The following is a 17,403-nucleotide window of genomic DNA, read 5'->3' as shown; positions in this document are numbered from 1 at the left end:
TCTTCTCCATCTTCCCCGGGTTTCAATCATTTCATTGCAGCCTCAACTGGGGGCTCGGAAAGAATTGCAAGTGGCACAAGTGCCATGCCGTCTCCCGAAGCGCCTGATTCGCTAAGTGCCACGACCTGGTGAGTGAGACTCTGTTGATCCACCCGAGGAGGGGCGGGCCTCTCGGGGAAAAACACCTGTTCTGGAGGCGTCAACTTTGGAGGCCATTCGCACCGACGGCGACACGGACGGCGGCGCCGCTCACCTTGAGCGCAGGGTGCCGAGCAGATTTCGGCGAGAGATGAAGGCAATGAAGCTCTCGCCGGTGACGGCAAGGTGAAGAAGGCTCAAGGTCGTCGTTGTCGTCGTTGTCGTCGTTGTCGTCGTTGTCGGTTGCTGTTCTCCCGCTGAGGAAGAGTGAGGAAGTCCGTTGCGATGGCTCTGAACTTGCTCTGTGAGAAAAGAGGCAGCTGTGGAGAGTTAGCCGGTGGGAGAGAGCCGCAAAGTTTGACAGAGATATCATGATCGAGAACGAGCTTGCTGACTGTGTTTGATCCGTGCAGCGAGCAGTGTCGCGAGCAGCACCTGCGATGTGATCGCGTGCTGCCCATCTGCGGGCGGTGCTTGATGACGGGGCGCGAGTGCAAGAAGGGTTACAAGTTTCGCGCACCCAAACACGCCGTATTCAGAGAGAGCCACAAGTGGCCTGCGCCGCCAAAGAAGCTCAAGTTCATCGACGAGACTCGCGGTGTCGAGCTCGGTGAGGACCTCGACAGCAATGAGTCCGTACACGACTCGGCGCCGGACATTGACGAAGTAGGAACAGAAGCCGCAACTGAAGTTGCCTCCACCTCACCGGGGACGGCTACAGTCGTAGACTCGACAGTCTCAGACGATCAGCGCCGGCCGTCAATATACGCCGCAAAGGCGGCGAGCTGGCCTTTGCCTGGCGACGAGAGCCGACCCGGCGCCAAAAGCGTTGTTGATGGCGCTGACGTGGTGGACGAGCCTGTCCAACCTCCGCATCGAATATCGTTGAGCACGCCCGGCGCCGACAACCACAGCCAGCACGGGAGCCATCGCGAACATTCTGGCTCCGTCGTGAGTCTGCCGCCCGTGCAGTCCATGTTGCCGCCGTTGGACGGCATATACACCGATCGACCGATATGGCCCATCCAAGGGCGAAAAGAAGCCACGCTGTTCCGTCATTACGTGGACAAACTTGGATTCTGGGTATGTTGAAAAAGCTGCGGGCTGGCTTGCTTTTTTGAACCGGCGAAGAAACCAAACTAACCGGAGCACCAGCTCGATGCGTGTGATCCCTCCAGACATTTCGAGGTCGAAGTACCGCAGCGTGCCGGCTCGTGTCCCATCTTGCTCAACGCCATCTTCGCCCTTGCCTCGAGGCATCTCAGCTTGACGAGCGCATACGACTCGCTGGCGTCGAACCGGTACCACGAGCAGTGCCTCAATTACTTGATCCCGCTGCTGGACCACGCAGGAACAGTGTCGGACGAGAACTTGTTTGCTGCAACAATCATACTCCGCGTGCTGGAAGAAATCGATGTAAACACCCTAGGCCAGGACACGCACGGCCACCTGCTCGGAATTCACGCCTTTGTCAACGCCGGAGACCGTTTCCTTATGCCGGGAACTTTGACGGCCGCATGCTTTTGGGCAGGACTGAGGCAGGAGATCTACAGCGCCGTCATCAACCAGCAAGTGGTCCGAATGAACCTCGGTCATGCCATTGTCGACCGATCCACCACCCCGGCCGACGACTTTGTCTGGGCGAATCGTGCCATTGTCCACTGCGCCGATGTTCTTAACTTCTGCTTCGGGTCCGAGGCGGGGTCGGTGCTGCAATGGGGCCAACTGGAAATGGCAAACAGAGAATGGAAGAACGCGCTACCGCCTTCGTACACTCCCATCTTCTTCCGAGAGAGGACAGATGAGGAGGCTTTTCCCGAAGTATGGTACCAGAAGGCGTGTCATAGTGAGTATAACCCTGGTCTGGTCCCGGTCTGATCTGGCCTGATCTCGGAATTGCTTCCGGACACGGAGAGTATCTCAGATACCCGACGATCCGAAAGGCTGGCTCATGGCAATCCTCATCTTGAGTAACCGCTTACTAACAACTCCTTGATAGTCATTGCCGTTCAACACCACATTCTCGCCGAAATGTACCTCGTGCTGTTCAATCCGAGCATACCACGAGTCGGCGGCGGTCGTAAGGCCGCGGAGAAAAGGTTGACCCAGCAGATTCAGGATCTCCTGCGGAGTCTTTGTGGAATTGGCATGTGTAACCAATGGTCACCGCCAGCCATGTTCACGGCGTGTATGGGTATAGCCATCGGTAAGTTTTGCTTTTTTGTTTCCACTTGCTCCTTCTTTCGTTGCTTTTTGCCTGTTTCTGTAGCCTTGATAACTCGAACGTTCCGAACAGTAGACTGACTTGGACCTTTTCCAGCCGGTGATCGGTTCGACACCAAACATGACCAAGAAGCTTTGCTGAAGATGCTCAGCATCACCGAAAAGGCCCACGCAAGACCCACGACAGCGGTGCGGGATCAGCTGATGCACGCATGGGGTTGGATGGACGGGGAGGCAATGAGCGAGGATTGAGGAGCACAGGGTGACCGCCCACTCCGCCTACCCCAGACCGCAGAGGTTGGCAGAGGCGGGGTTCAGAGACATGCGTAGGCGAACTGAACTGGCGGCAAGCCAGTCGCCGAGAAGATGTTTGATGAAAGACTCTTTCATTGGATCACGATAATGACTGCTGGCGAGACACGAGAGAGAGATCGCCTCTCACTAGGATTGGAATGGATCACGATAGACTTGGTGCATGGGGCTGGACTGAACTGAACCGGACAGGACTGGATACGTCCCCCGGACTTGGATTTCGCTTGGTTTACAATCTGTGGATACCCGACTCGATAGTGTAGGAGCGTGATGATGCCGTGTTTGTAGCGGCAGGAATTGGCTGGCCTGGCTTGGCTGGCTGGAACAGTAGTATAGCATGCGATGCAGGCTGAAAGCAATCGGACATATTTCGCGATTCCATCTCCTTGGTCCCTCATTGTCCGCGGGTTATCGCTGGCCAACCTGATCTCGAGAGTGTCTGATTTCAAAGATGGTGATGCTCACGGGCTCCCCGCACACGACGCACACGGCGTTCCATCCACATGGCGCCCATATACGAATAGATGAGCATCGTCGTGTAATGCCGGCTGGTCTGAGCTTGAAACTGACAGCTGCCGTGGCACATTGGAACACGTAGGGACCATCCAGATCCCGCGGGGTTGTTTGGGAGGCGTGGGGAAGCCAGCAGGTCTTGGCCAAGCTCGCCCTGGATTACCGTCAGGGACGACATTGGGAAGGAGGCCCCGAAGCTGTGACGAAGATTGATGTCAGATGTGTTCGTTTTGGGCGAATCGAAGGCTCCGAAGCCAAGAATCTCGGGAGAAGGCCGGGACGGACACCGGGTGACGATGAGGGGAGAGGTCTGGTAAGGTCTGGGCAAGGGACCACTGGGATGTCCCCCTCCGGCAAGTGTTCTATATCCAATCAGTAGGAAGCCATTACTGAAAAGAGGAGAGGAATCCGCGGGGATGGAGATGTCCTGCATTGAGCGGGAATGGCGTTGGTTGGCGTTGGCAGGGGGCGTCGAGGTCTGCGTGGCAGCCAAGTGCCAAAAGAGGGAATAATCAAAAATAGTCTGCAAATCCCATGATGAAGGCGGCGGGGCTAGAAGGTCTCGTAGGGTCGTGGAGGGGTGGACCGGGGGACAAGCGATTAAGCTTTGCCGCAGAAAAGAACCCAAGATTGGCAGAGACGCAAGGGCGCCGTCACATTGCATCGATTCTGGCCATCCCGGAATGCGGTTGGCGTGGAGTCGTGGAGGTCTGGAGAATGGGCGAAGCGGGATTGAAGGTGTGGAAGAAGCGTTCAAGCGTTTGCGACTAACAAGGATGGCAGTCGTGGATCTCGGGATTCTTTGCCCTTATTGTCGAGAGTTGACGAGAGGTCAAAAGTTTTGGAAATTTCAGCGACTTGCACGAGTCTCCGTTCTGTCCAAATTGGGATTAGTCGCGGAACCCCAGAGTCATGTGAGATCATGTGACCGGAAATTCTGGCTGCTTCTGTCCCAGCGAGTGAAGAGTGGGTCCATTAACAGAATTGGGTGGGTCCTCTTCCAGCAAGAATTCGGCGATTTTCTCCTCTTCCAACTGCGCAAAACTTGGAATCCCCTCGCCGGGCTCGCCTTTCTTCGTCGCAACGTCGCAACTCTCCAGGGCCTCTCCACAGATCTGAAATCTCGCCCCGTCTTTCCTGCTCCATCTGGATCATAACCACTCTCCGCGGGGCATAGTTCTGCACGGGCAAGACAAGGGCCATGCAGATGACGACCCTTCACGGCAAAAACGTCAACTCGGGCTGCTTGTCCAAGTTAGCCTTTTGCCCACACCAGTACGGATACCCGGTGCTGCCATGACGAGGTACCTGGCCCGAATATTGCGTCTGGCGGGCAAGACCAGGTACCTCGCCATGTCCGAGTTTTTTCCCGTCCTACTCCTCCGTTACTCTTCTCGCCCTTCGTAATCTTCATCTTCTGTGATCTTGTCTTCAACAACATATTTAAAGACTATCTCCAGATACCTACCTCTCCCTCATTTTGTTCATCATCAAACCAGTCTTCAGCATTTCGAGTGATACCCCCATTGAAAGACCATCATATATCGACTCTTTCTTCATATCGAGCTGTAATCTTTTTTTGACCTTCTGCACCAAACTCTTCAACTTTTCGACTTCTCAAACTACCGTCACAATGGCTGCTGCTGTCGCCACCCCTTACGTCCGCACCGACGGACACGCCCTCGAGGAGACCACCGACTTCGTCGAGGAGGTCAACATCCTCAAGGACCAGTACAACAAGGCGCAGAACGACTACGAGGGCGAGTCCAAGTTCGACTCAGAGAAGGACAAGACTGCTTTCCGCCAGTACGAGGATGCCTGCGACCGCGTCAAGACCTTTTACAAGGAGCAGCATGAGAAGCAGACCGTCGAGTACAACCTCGCTGCCCGCAAGAAGTTTGCCATCGACCTTACTGGCAAGATCCCCTGCCGCGATGAGATGACCATCTGGGAGGCCATGGAGAAGCTCAACACCCTCATCGACAACTCGGACCCCGACACCGAGCTCTCTCAGATCCAGCACTTGCTCCAGACCGCCGAGGCCATGCGCCGTGACGGCAAGCCCCGCTGGATGCAGCTTACCGGCCTGATCCACGATCTCGGCAAGCTCCTCTTCTTCTACGGAGCCGAGGGCCAGTGGGATGTCGTCGGTGACACCTTCCCCGTCGGATGCGCCTTTGACAACCGTATTGTCCTCCCCACCACCTTTGAGGGCAACCCTGACAACACCCATCCCGTCTACAGCACCAAGAACGGCATCTACGAGCCCGGTTGTGGTATCGAGAACCTGATGATCTCTTGGGGTCACGACGAGTACATGTACACCGTCTGCAAGGAGCAGTCCAAGCTTCCCCGTGAGGCTCTCGCCATGATCCGTTACCACTCCTTCTACCCCTGGCACCGCGAGGGCGCCTACCGCGAGTTCATGAAGGAGGGTGACGAGGACCTTCTCAAGGCTGTCCTTGCCTTCAACCCCTATGACTTGTACAGCAAGTCCGATGACGCCCCCACCGTCGAGGAGCTCAAGGTATGTTTCTTACTCTCACTCCACTTAAACCTGATGATAAAGCTAACAATGCGACAGCCCTACTACATGGAGCTCATCGACGAGTACTTCCCCAGCAAGGTCATCAAGTGGTAGATACGCCCTTTCAATAGTCATGTTACGACGGGTACGAAATGAGATGGGGAACTTTTTGGCATACACGCCCTGGGACATGTGTTCATGTCGCCAGAGGCATGGCGTTTTAACTGGGATATTTGATGAATACATCTGAGCGGTCTTTGTGTGCGAATGAGATAAAACCATGGCCAGAAGAAGCCATGACGAGTCAACTGAAAGTACTCGGGTTCAGGAAGTCTAGAATTTCATTGATAGACTAGCGCTCTGAAGAAATTGATGCAGCGCAAAAGCACTGGACCATGTGATGATACCCTCGCTGTTGATCCACTTAGTCTCACCGAGTATTGCCAGCACCTCATTTCTTATGAAATGACAATTTGTAATTTGCGTGTGTTTCATGACAGCCACGTCCAAAATCAGTCGGTTGCTTCACTCACCTCATCACACCAAACTTTGACGGCGCAGATAGCAAACGAAACTCATCGTCTTTCAACCCCAAAGCTTCATTTGATCATCCATCATCGTGATCGAGTATACCTTCATCTCACTGACTAGCAGTCACTTGAGATATTGAGACCATACGTTTTCTGCTCATTAAGACGCAGGCTGTTTGTCAACCTGAACCAAGACTTCAGTGTTGGATTACTTGCCGAACACCCAGGACCATGGTATCTCTCATCGCACACGCGCGCCAATTGAACAACTGCTTACAAATCGCCACATCGAGATAAGAAGAGACTTCTGATTCGGCAGCCAACTTGAATCCGCTGTCCAATGGTATGAGGGCATTATCACAACTTGTCGGTAACGGGATACCTTACTTACTGGAGGCTCGATGGTTACCCGGGCCAGAGAGGCCCACATCACCGAGAGATGGGCCCGCATACGGAGCCGGTCGGTGCATCTGTCTTTGCCCTTACCCCGGGTCATCACATGGACCATCCAAAGAAGCTGTACGACTTTTCTCGTTTTTGGGAGTAGTGGCCATCTCGAACTGTACAACCCACGCAAAACAATGTCACCAGAGGATTGGCAGATGTTCTTTTCCGCACACGGGCCAATCGATCCAACCTGCTTGATCCCTTGGCAGGATTCGAGGCCAAATTTCTCCTCCAGCCCTGAGGCCAAATCGTGCACTTACCAACGACCCACAAACGCACCCACAAGCACACAAAACCGTGAGGTAGACATCGTGACCCAACGGAGAACGGTCCACAAATTCAGAGCCCTAATGACCACCTTGTGCTCTCGCTCTCTCAATCAATCAATACCCATAATCAAGCACAATAGCTCAGGGGTAGAGCGCTGGGCTCATAACCCAGAGGTCCCTGGATCGAAACCAGGTTGTGCTATCGTTACTTTTGACTTTTTGGTCTTCTCCTACTCCAGATCCAAGGTGCACTTGCGCTCTCTTTATATTGAGTATTGGCGGTACATTTCGATGGAACAGGCCAGTTGCTTTCTTTATTCCTCGAAGATTTAAATATGAGGCCATCACTGACTATGCTTGGACGAATTCGACAATGTGTAAAACTGATGACCAGAGAGCCTCAGAGCACGAGTGAACCATGTTTCTTCACTATGTTTTGCCCGTTGGCTTTTGCACCACCACTGACCGTTCCCCAGCCCTTACGGATTGGTTCATCTCATGTTTTCCAACCCGCTTGACCAGGTTCGTCGGACTCAAAAGACATCCGTTTGCCGACCTCATAAAGGTGCAAGCGTTGCCTGTTCGTTTACTACAATGAATGTCGTTGGGTCTGAATTGAGCCTTATGTTCGCCGACTTGGCGATTAACCATCCTGCAGGCGCGCGCATCTTGGCCACAGGTCTGACTTGACCTAAACATCTCAAATATGTACTCCCACCCGCCACAAATAAATGCTACACCAAAGACGGCGAAACGGGAATTCTCGAAATGCTTTGCAACGCTCATCTAACGTGTACCAGCACCACGGTTCACGTCAAATTTGACACCCGCACGTCTCCTTGGCTGAGTCCTCGGTAAGAAAGCAATGTGGCAAGGGAAGAAAGATTCGCTTACCCGTCCATCGAACAAAGTCGTTTTAGACGTTTTGGTTCGATCCTCGGGCAGAAGATGAAATCCTTCAAAGTTTTCGATCCTCTTACCCCCAGTCGTCCTTCTCATACAACCGCACGGCCAATTTTTCAAGACCGTCAACCGCGCCACATGCGCCGGCCGAGGGTTGGAGGGGCACTGTGCCTAGCTTCGAGCTTCAGCCTTTTTTTCTCTTCCTTTCAGAGGTGGCATGTTCGTGGGGGAAGCGAAAGCACGGCAGAGCAGAGCAGACAGAGAGAGGACATAGCGGGGCGACAGATGCACCTTGCCGCTTGCCGGCGGCCGAGCGTTGGACATTTTGAAAGGTGATGGAGTTTTTGATACATGGTATAGCCACACTGCTCAGACCTTTTTGCTGCCAAACGCAAGATACGCTTTGCTTACGCAGGGCCAAGACACGGCCGAAGACGACCGCTGCGTTCGACGAATCGACACTATGGGCTGGAGAAAGCACATGAAGAGGCTTGATCAGAGACAATGTTGCCACACAGGAAGATGGGGTCTAGGCCGTGGCGACTTTCTCAGTTTTTGGCTAAACCCGGGGTAGGAACCGTAGGATCAACTAGCTAAGGAATATCATACAGGATTCTCAACTCTGAGCCGCATGGTTTGACGATAGAAGAGAGAATGTCACGAAATATCCAACGGCGCTTAGAGACGCGCAGCTGACGAAGGGAAAGTGGCTTTCCAGTTTCCTGATGAATCATCATGCAACCGCCAAACGAGACTCCTCCGTCTCAGCAGACGCGCTTGTCTCTTTCTCTGATGCCGATATACCCTTGATTACAACGGGAAGTCATACGAACCCGAAAGCCGCCCGAGAGCTGCATGGTGGCGGCCGTCTATCCTGAACCCCCATACCTCCCCTCAGATTGCCTCTCGCCTTGCAGCCTACCTCAGTCTGAAGTGTCCCTCTCGCGTGCCTGTACTCAGCAGCCAGGAGAGCGGACCTTGGTTCCGGCGGCCGGGTAGAGGCGAACATGCATTCAGAGTTACCCACCTCGGGCTTTTCTGACACTCGTGATAACCGCCCACCAAGGCGGCCATGGACCCAAAGATCGCTTGGTACCCGGGGCCGACTGTCAGGAACTACCTACACACAAATCCAACCGCAGTCAAACTACACATACGCTCACTCCCACTCAGACTGTTCCAAACATCATCCCATCTCCATTTGCCTTCCCTCCTCAGCCCGAAGATATTGAAACTAACCCGCCGTCTTGGTGCCGCCCGTCTTGGTATAAAGCTATCTGGTTGGTACGTGAGTGGGTGTAGGAACGACTCTCTTTCCCTCTCGCGGCGCAAAATCCAACAGGTTCCTACGTTTCGCAACGCTCGACCGAAAAGGCTAGATCACGGTCCATCTCCGAACGACAGCACCGTGCTCCCTTTCTTGAGGTTAATCGCGCGGTGGCCAATATATCCCAGCGCAGGTTTTCCTACCTTATCTAAAGGTTGGGTCGACCGTTGAAGAGTTGGAATTTCTGGAAGCTCTCCTTTTTTTACGTCGAACGAACAAGATTGTCATAGAGAGATTAATACTGGGCGGACTAGGTAACCTACTTCCATATGGATTGCTACTTCACAAACCGAGCATGTGCTGACTTAGATTCCAGGGTTATTCACATAATACTCTCACAGCCCTCGGCATACGCATAAGCCAAATATTGTTAAGATGAGGTCGACACTCTCCAAAAGCGCGCTCTTCTTCCTCTATGGCCTAGCAGCAGCCGTCCCCTCGCCGTCGTCCAACACTGGTGTTTCGAGGAGGCAGGACAACGCACAGCCTGGCTCGTCAGCCCCTGCGGACTCCGACCAAGGGCCTAAGTCTTGCAACACTGCCGACAACAGACAGTGCTGGGTTGAAGGGTTTGACATCAAGACTGCTTACGAGGAGTCGATCCCGGATACGGGCGTGACTAGAGAGGTTGGTTGACGCGCGTACTCTGAGGGTTACGCCGTGCTAACAAGTTGGACAGTATGACTTGGTTCTCACCGAGCACACCTCTTTCCAAGGTCAAGATGGCATGGCCAAGAACACGGCGATGTTGATTAATGGTAGGCGAGAATCTATTCTCTCTTCCACGTAGTTGTGTGCTGACTCAAGACCTTTTAGGTGGCTTCCCTGGCCCGAACATCAAGGCAAATTGGGGTGATAAGATCAAAGTCAGGGTCGTGAACAATTTGAGAACGAATGGGTAAGTAACCACAGCAATGATGCGCACCTATCTTTAGAATGTTGACTCGCTGACAACCACACAGAACCTCAATGCATTGGCACGGCCTGCGAATGCTGAACAACAATCAGAACGATGGCGTCAACGGTATCACTGAGTGCCCCATCCCGCCAGGAGCCAGCAAGACCTACGAGTGGCGTGCCGAGCAGTATGGTTCATCATGGTACCACTCGCATTTCTCCGACCAGTATGCGAACGGCATTGCCGGTACTATTCAGATAGACGGACCTACCTCCAAGAACTACGACGAGGACCTCGGCACCTACTCCATCACGGATTGGTACTACAAGTCTGCCGACGAGATCCGCTCCACCTTCACTGCCCCTGCTGCCGTTCCCGCCAGTGACAACATCCTCTTCAACGGCACCAACATCAACAAGAATGGCGGTGGCAATTACTCCCGCGTGACGCTCAAGAAGGGCAAGTCCCACAAGATCCGCCTCGTCAACATGTCCGTCGACAACACCTTCATGGTGAACCTTGTCGGTCACAAGATGACGGTGACGGGGACCGACTTTGTCCCTGTCAAGCCCTTCGAGACAGACTCACTCTACCTGACTGTCGGCCAGCGCTACGATGTCATCATCGACGCTGACCAGGACGCCAGCAAGGCATACTGGTTCAACGTCACCTTTCCGTCCAACAGACTCTGCGGCACGTCCAACATGAATAAGCCTGCTGCCATCTTCCAGTACGAGGGTGCGGCAAACGGCCTCATGCCCAAGGATGCTGGCAAGGCGCCCACAGATTCTCAGTGCCAGGACAAGACGGACTTTGAGCCCATCTACAGCGTCGACGTCAACTCTACATCGTTCGCCAAGACCCAAGATGATACTCTTGACATCACCGTAGACACGAGCAGGACTACCGGCACTCAGCAGGTTTTCTGGAAGGTCAATGGTCAGAACATGGACATCAACTGGGACCAGCCGACGCTTTCTTACCTCGCTAAGAATAGCACCGACTACCCCGACAACTACAACGTCTTTGAGGTTCCCGCCGACAATGCTGTAAGTCTCCCCGTATCAATCATTCCGACATCACTAGCTAACATTATCACAGTGGGCATTCTGGGTCGTCGAGAACCTGTTCCCCGCCCCTCACCCAATGCATCTCCACGGCCACGACTTCTACATTCTAGGCCACTCGGAGCCGGCCTCCAGCGGCCGCGGCGACGGCGTCCGCTTCAACGCGCAGACCGACGTCTCCAAGCTCAACTTCAAGAACCCGACTAGGCGCGATGTGACCACCCTCCCCGGCCGAGGCTGGCTCGTCGTTGCCTTCAAGACGGACAACCCCGGCGCGTGGCTGTTCCATTGCCACATCGCGTGGCACGTCAGCCAGGGTCTGTCTGTGCAGTTCCTGGAGCAGACTGACAAGATCATGGATACCGTCCGGGCTCAGGATATGGATGACATGTGTAATCAGTGGCAGACGTACTCGAAGAAGGCTCCTTACCCCCAGACCGATTCTGGTCTGCGTAAGCTCAAGATGTAAGAGGCCCTGAATGTTTGTCGTTCATGGGAATTTTGCGAAAGATTGTAATGGACTATTTGCTTCATTGTCTACTTGTTGGATCATTTGTGGGAAATTGAGTGGCGTAGCGGCGGAGCATGGTCATAACTGTGGGAAAGAAGGAGCATCATAGATAGAAATAACATTCATGCTAATCATCGTCACTATTATTTCGCAGTGCTGTGGTACTGTATATAGTACATATTCAACATTCGCCTCCCTCAGGATGGCATGATACCTTACTCGACCTTGAGAGATATCAACTCCGTCTTGCTCAGCACAGATGCTTGCCATTGCATTTGTACGCCTCGTAGCGCTAGACGTTACGACAACTTGACCGAAGATCTGGCACATGTTTTGAATGAGATGTCTTTATTGATGACTTGTATTCAATTTGTAAAATACATCTCTAACCCAAGATCTAGGCCTCTACAAACGACCGACACGAGCCGAAGGGCTCTCAAACTTCCACTGCCTGCACCAGTGAGCCATCAACTCCGGCGTCACAGGTCCAATCGAGCGGAGCGCAGGACTGCAAGCCACAGTTCTCGTGGTATCGTGTGTCCTCGTGTTCGGAATATTTTCTCCCGCAGAAGCAGCGCCTCGATAAAAATCAACCAACTTCAAGCCGGGGTTTCGGTCGGCGCCAAGCGCTCCGGGTGCCGTACGACTTGCTTCCAATCTCTCGACCCATTCCTTGAAGGGTATGAGGTCAGGAAGTTGATTCCTTCCGTAGTGTTGCTGGATAGCAGGGACCAACTTGTCAAATGTTGTGATGGAGGGGTTGCTGCCGTGGAAGTAACCTTCGTGATAGTCTTTCGACTCCTCAGTCAGGCCGCCGATGTCCAGGATCATTCTCGACATTGTCTCAACCGGGACCCAGGCGGTCGTGTTCATACCAGATAGATGTCTCGGCAACGCCTTGAGAACGAGACTGCTCGCGATAATGGAGGGCAGCCACTCTTGGCGGCTCCAAGCTCCACCATCAGCAAGGGGCCCAGCGATCTGACCAACACGAACGATAGCCAGAGGGAAGTCTCCGACTTGGGCGGCGTCCTCGAGGACCATGCTGGAGATCAGCTTACTCTGACCATATCCAAGACCCGAGATTCCATATTCCCGCAGGGATTTCTCCGGCACCGGGCCACGGCTTGCATCCCACTTGCTGGTGGTACCAATCGTCGACACGAACACCAGTACGACACGCTTCTCCGCCGTGGCAGCAAAGTCAGCCAAATTGCGGCACCCCTTGATGTGCGGCTCAAACGCATCGAGAGGCATGTTGAAGTTGACCGCCCAGGCGTTGTGAACGATGCGGTCCGCCTCTTTGAGGAGGCGAGAGTAGACCTCTTGCGACAACCCCATGTTGGGTTGCGACAAGTTGGTGTGGAAAAATTCGACCTTGCCGCTCTCTCCTGGGCTGGCCAGGCCGCGCTCTAGCATGGCGTTGGCCTGCTTTCCGGCACCACCGTCAGTTGATCTGTTGAAGCAAATGACTCTGTTGACGTGCGGATTGCGGATCAACTCGTCGAGCAAGTAACATCCCATGTTTCCGGTGGATCCGGTGAGAATGACGGTCTGCTGCTCCTTTGCTGGCTCAGGGCGTCCACGTTTGGCGTGAATCAGGTTCTGTCGAATCTTCTGATATAACCTATCCATTGCTTGGTGGTTCTCGCTCTCGCTAGCAGCACCGCTATTGGCCTTGCCCTGCCCAGACCGCAAAATGTGACCAGCAAGCTGGTGAGGACTAACGTGAGTATACATATCGCGAGCCTCAATAGTCGTATCACTGTAATGCTTATTCGTAGCGCGCAGACTAGCAGTGATGAAACGTGCAGCAGCAATGATTTGCAACGAGTCCATGCCCGCCGCGAAGAAATCAGTATCGGACTCTAAGTGAGGGACGCCGAGGTGCTCGCGGAGGAGCTTCTCGATGGACCTGCTAAGCGCGGCCTGGGAGCTCAATTCGAGGCGCGGCACCTTGGAGAGGGGCACTTCTCTCGGATTAGCGTAGAGCTCTTCGATCTCATCGGCATAAAGCTTGATTGTCGCCGATCTCTTGAGGGTGCCCTTGTCCGCCATCAGGAACGGCTTCTCCGGGTTGGACACTGTGATCAAGTGCCGAACGATCCGACCGTGCGTAGCTTTTTATTCCCGTGTCAGCGCTACACCTTCAAGGATGGACGGTTGTAAGTGACATTAGCTTGGGTGTGGTGGGGAGGACTTACCAATTGTCTCGTTAGCATCGGCAACTTGCGGCATGATGCGGTCGATCAGGTCATCAATCTCCTCGTCTGTCTTTGGCTGGACAAAGGGCTCTATGATCAGAGCTGGCTGGAATTTCTGTGCTCCTACGATGAGGGCAGCCTTCACCGCGGGGTTTCCGGCAATGATGTCTTCCATTCTCACGGGGTTGAGCTTCTCTCCATTCGAAAGATTAATGATGTTATCGGCTCGGCCGTGGAACTTCCAGTGGTGCGGCAGTGTTGGGTGAGGCTTGTACAAGTCGCTCGTGGCGTACTCCTCTCTATCGGGGAACGTATAGAAGATGCCCTGGATCGGGATCTGCTTGGACTTTCTGGTGATCACCATTTCGTAAACGTCCTCGTCGGTTGTGGCCTTTCGGAATTCTACGCCGGAGAGCTCCTCGTTGTAGATGAAGTACTGCCAAAGCGCTGAGTTCTTCTGATAATAAATACAGAATGGCAAAGTCCTAGGAATATTAGCATCGATCTTTCCTCAACTCCAATGATTCGAAGATACATACTCAGTTGCACCAATGATGTTGAGCAACTTGACTCCATTCCTGTAAAGGGTGTCACCGGCCTCCTTGTTGAGAGGACCTAGAACATCCAGTCGTAAGTACTCAACCTCTAGTCTCTTTCTTCTAGGGAATCTTACCTCCACCAAAGCCAACAAAGTTGAGCTTCTTCAGTACCTCAATTTGATCAGGACGATGAACCATCTCCTCGAGTAGAGATGGCGGTAGTGCCGCGCTTTTCGCACCCGTAGCTTGGAGAATTTCGATGGTAAGATCAGGTGTAAGCGGACGGTCAGGGAACGGGAAGATTATGGGCTTGTTGCTGAGCACTGCAGTCCCAATGAACCCATAGACGCCTCCGGCGTGGAATAATGGCACTATGCATGTAAGCTTCTGTCATGAGAACTGATGATGCACTCATGACACTCACTGGGACTGAAGTGTACGTCCGCCAGCGACTCCATTGCCCGGGCGATGGGGATTGTGCCATTCCATTCCGGAAACTGGTGCTGCGCATCCGTCAAGGCAATGGAGCCGTGCTTGGTCACAATCGGCTTGGGGAGACCTGTACTACCGCTGGTGTGGAGAACAAGGAAGGGATCCCACTCTGCCTCCGCCGCAGTTTTTGTGTATGGTACGTTGGGTACTTGAGGCTTAGATAGAATGTCGTGCAGAGGCTCGATCTCGATTTGCTTCATGTCCCAGTGTTTTACCCAGAAGTCGACGACAGACTGGTGTGATGGCGGGCGTACGACCAGACGGCATTCAGATAGCTTGAATAGGTTCAGCTGAGCCTCGAGAGGGTTTCTAGGAGACACGAAAAGGGCCTGTTCGATTCTATGTCAGTGGATTTGTGTACAGATACCAATAGCCCAAGAAGCTGACCTTATATCCTGCCTTGATGCAGGCAACGGTCATGATCTATCGTAGCGTCAGCTAGAATTCCACCAGATATAGGTAGAAGGTTTTGACCGTCCACGCACACAGTATCTGGCATCATTTGGGCCAATGTAGGCAATGGTAGGAAACGTGTTTGGCGCAGGAACTCCGCAGTTATCCAAAAGAAAATGCGCAATGTAGTTGATAGCATTCGCAAAATCTCTGTAAGTGACAACTCTCCACCCATCCCGAGGCTCCGACGTGTATGGTGTTGAAAAACACGTCAGGTTAGGCTCGTAAGCAGCCCTCTCGTCAATAATGGACGGGAAAGTCCGCTGTCCACAGACGGCGAGAGTCCTCGGCTCCGTGACTTGAACGGTAGTTGTCGCCATTGTTATTTTCGTCGATGATGATAAGTAAGGGTATAACATGGCTTCATAGACGCCCCTTTTCAACTACCAAATTTCAGGAATGGACGAGACCAAAGCGCATTCATATACTGTTTCCCATCCCTCGGTTGCAGTCTCAAAGTTAAGACGACACGTGACGGATCGTGGTATTTCTAAGCATTATGAGGGGGAGATAGCAAAGAGACTTTGAACCCGCGAGAGTCTGTCTGTTGGGATGACCTCTCTAGCGTTCTGGAAACTAAGTATTTGCGGTTGTTACAGAGTTCCACCAGCGGCAACCTCGGTCGGAGGTTAGGTCAAACTTTCCGTTTCGGCCGCTTACTAGCTTGGATAACAGGGTTAAGCAACCGTTAAGCAACCGATAGGAATGATATTTTCGGGACCGTCTTCGCATAAAGATTCAATCATTCGGCGCCGAATTGTGACGTACTCGGCTTTTGGACGAGAAACGAGGAGATGGCAGCCCACGGCTCTTCTTGAGTGCGTGGCTGTCCGGATATGAGACGATGAACAACAACATGGACATTATTCCCGATAGATCATATGACTGAGTAGTATCTATACTTCGAATGAGCGCGATGGAAGCCATCTTCCTTGTCTGTGCTTTGTCCTGGGCCAGCCTTTGGCCGATCCTGGACGCCATAGCTGACGGTAGGATGATTCCTCGAAAAGGCAAGCTTGGTGCTTACCTATAGAATCACTTGCAATCTATTACCCACTCAAAATAGAATGGCAGCTTCTCAAGCTCGTGGTGAACAATAAAGCCTTCCCCGATGTGATCAATTCCAGGCCTATCTCTAGCGACTCGAGAGGAATCAACGATGTAGCTCTACCTTGTTATGAGAGACAACAACGTTTCGTCTGAGCTACTGACTCGTTCGAGATCTCCCCGATGCCTCGGTAATCGAATGTTCCTCGTGCGGGGAAGCTCTAAATATTGGCCATAGCTTCATGCCATACAATGCAGGGAGAAGGTTTCAATCGATTTGTGAGGCCATAGAGGTTGGCCAGAAAATGTTGCCGGTCAAGTAAATACTCTCAGCAGCTCGGAAAGTAGATAAATGAGAGAACAAACCTTCATGGAAGCTTGTGAAGCTTCCAAAGCACTAGTGTCTGCAGTGCAACGTGCAAAGATCTCACTCATTTGTTACAAACTCGAGTGACGTCAAATTTAGCGCCGGAATCAGATACCAAACTCGGTCCAGGATCCCAAGGAAACAATAGATCTAACGCCAAGAAGCCGTTTATGATACGCTGGAAATGGGGTCTCCTAGTCCAGGAACCCGGGGAAACCTGCGGGACGGCATCGGCACTTGTTAAGGCCCCCCCCCCCCACGGTCCACATGTTAACGTTCTTCAGTCGCGCCGAATCGCATCGGCAATGCTTGTCCTCATCCCGCGTCCGGACTTCCGGCATCTGGTTTGAGTTTCAGTGGCCGAAGTCAAATTACTTCCATTGAACTGTCCGTCGGAGGAAGCGGAGCGCGAGCTCCGTCTCGCCGTGAACGGGGAGGCGCCGGTTCCCAAACAACTTGATGAAACTATTAGCTTTCGCTTCTAATGAATGGCCGAACATCTTTGTGTGCTCATCTGCTATCTTCAGCAACTGGTAAATCGTTGAAAGCTTGCCTAGATGTCTCGGTCTCGGACCTGACTGGTGTAAAGTAGGCTCATATTGGTCAAGGAGATGCTGAACCACGATTTCAAGGTAA

General features: G+C 53.0%; 6 protein-coding genes and 1 non-coding gene across 7 annotated transcripts; 5 read left to right on the top strand and 2 right to left on the bottom strand.

The window, feature by feature from the left end:
- Positions 1–615: 615 nt before the first annotated feature.
- Positions 616–2,613, top strand: BDZ83DRAFT_580269 (uncharacterized protein; the record flags this gene model as incomplete). The annotated part of the gene is made up of 4 exons (XM_060505333.1): positions 616–1,221; positions 1,294–1,984; positions 2,138–2,344; positions 2,459–2,613. 4 exons carry the CDS (start codon positions 616–618, stop codon positions 2,611–2,613), a joined length of 1,659 nt encoding a protein of 552 aa, XP_060363714.1.
- A 188-nt stretch (positions 2,614–2,801) lies between these two features.
- Positions 2,802–4,033, bottom strand: BDZ83DRAFT_386143 (uncharacterized protein). The gene has a single exon (XM_060502744.1). The coding sequence runs from the start codon at positions 3,848–3,850 to the stop codon at positions 3,119–3,121; it is 732 nt and encodes a 243-aa protein (XP_060363713.1). The 5' UTR covers positions 3,851–4,033; the 3' UTR covers positions 2,802–3,118.
- A 786-nt stretch (positions 4,034–4,819) lies between these two features.
- BDZ83DRAFT_580297 (inositol oxygenase) lies at positions 4,820–5,827 on the top strand (the record flags this gene model as incomplete). The annotated part of the gene is made up of 2 exons (XM_060505336.1): positions 4,820–5,713; positions 5,771–5,827. The coding sequence occupies 2 exons, from the start codon at positions 4,820–4,822 to the stop codon at positions 5,825–5,827; spliced, it is 951 nt and encodes a 316-aa protein (XP_060363712.1).
- Positions 5,828–6,158: 331 nt separating this feature from the next.
- BDZ83DRAFT_625712 (uncharacterized protein) lies at positions 6,159–6,746 on the top strand (the record flags this gene model as incomplete). The annotated part of the gene is made up of 2 exons (XM_060508508.1): positions 6,159–6,576; positions 6,635–6,746. A coding segment is annotated over exon 1 (182 nt), but the record flags the coding sequence as incomplete, so codon positions are not given.
- A 343-nt stretch (positions 6,747–7,089) lies between these two features.
- BDZ83DRAFT_t177 lies at positions 7,090–7,161 on the top strand. Its single transcript has one exon. It is a non-coding gene; the product is annotated as a tRNA-Met (tRNA).
- A 2,560-nt stretch (positions 7,162–9,721) lies between these two features.
- Positions 9,722–11,623, top strand: BDZ83DRAFT_701775 (multicopper oxidase; the record flags this gene model as incomplete). The annotated part of the gene is made up of 4 exons (XM_060511445.1): positions 9,722–9,947; positions 10,006–10,087; positions 10,152–11,136; positions 11,189–11,623. Exons 1-4 carry the CDS (start codon positions 9,917–9,919, stop codon positions 11,621–11,623), a joined length of 1,533 nt encoding a protein of 510 aa, XP_060363710.1. The 5' UTR covers positions 9,722–9,916.
- A 310-nt stretch (positions 11,624–11,933) lies between these two features.
- On the bottom strand, positions 11,934–15,320 carry BDZ83DRAFT_731728 (male sterility protein; the record flags this gene model as incomplete). The annotated part of the gene is made up of 6 exons (XM_060512876.1): positions 11,934–13,749; positions 13,870–14,354; positions 14,409–14,484; positions 14,543–14,779; positions 14,833–15,229; positions 15,288–15,320. 6 exons carry the CDS (start codon positions 15,318–15,320, stop codon positions 12,071–12,073), a joined length of 2,907 nt encoding a protein of 968 aa, XP_060363709.1. The 3' UTR covers positions 11,934–12,070.
- Positions 15,321–17,403: the final 2,083 nt, after the last annotated feature.

The sequence above is a fragment of the Colletotrichum acutatum genome (genome assembly GCF_030867785.1).
Source record: "Colletotrichum acutatum strain CBS 112980 chromosome Unknown BDZ83scaffold_62, whole genome shotgun sequence".
Taxonomy (NCBI): domain Eukaryota; kingdom Fungi; phylum Ascomycota; class Sordariomycetes; order Glomerellales; family Glomerellaceae; genus Colletotrichum; species Colletotrichum acutatum.
The sequence above is the reverse complement of the archived record's forward strand: the minus strand, read 5'-3'. Positions and strand labels throughout refer to the sequence as shown.

Excerpts from the sequence above, each read along its gene's own strand:
- BDZ83DRAFT_386143 (XM_060502744.1), bottom strand. The coding sequence starts at position 3,850 with ATGCAATGTGACGGCGCCCTTGCGTCTCTGCCAATCTTGGGTTCTTTT.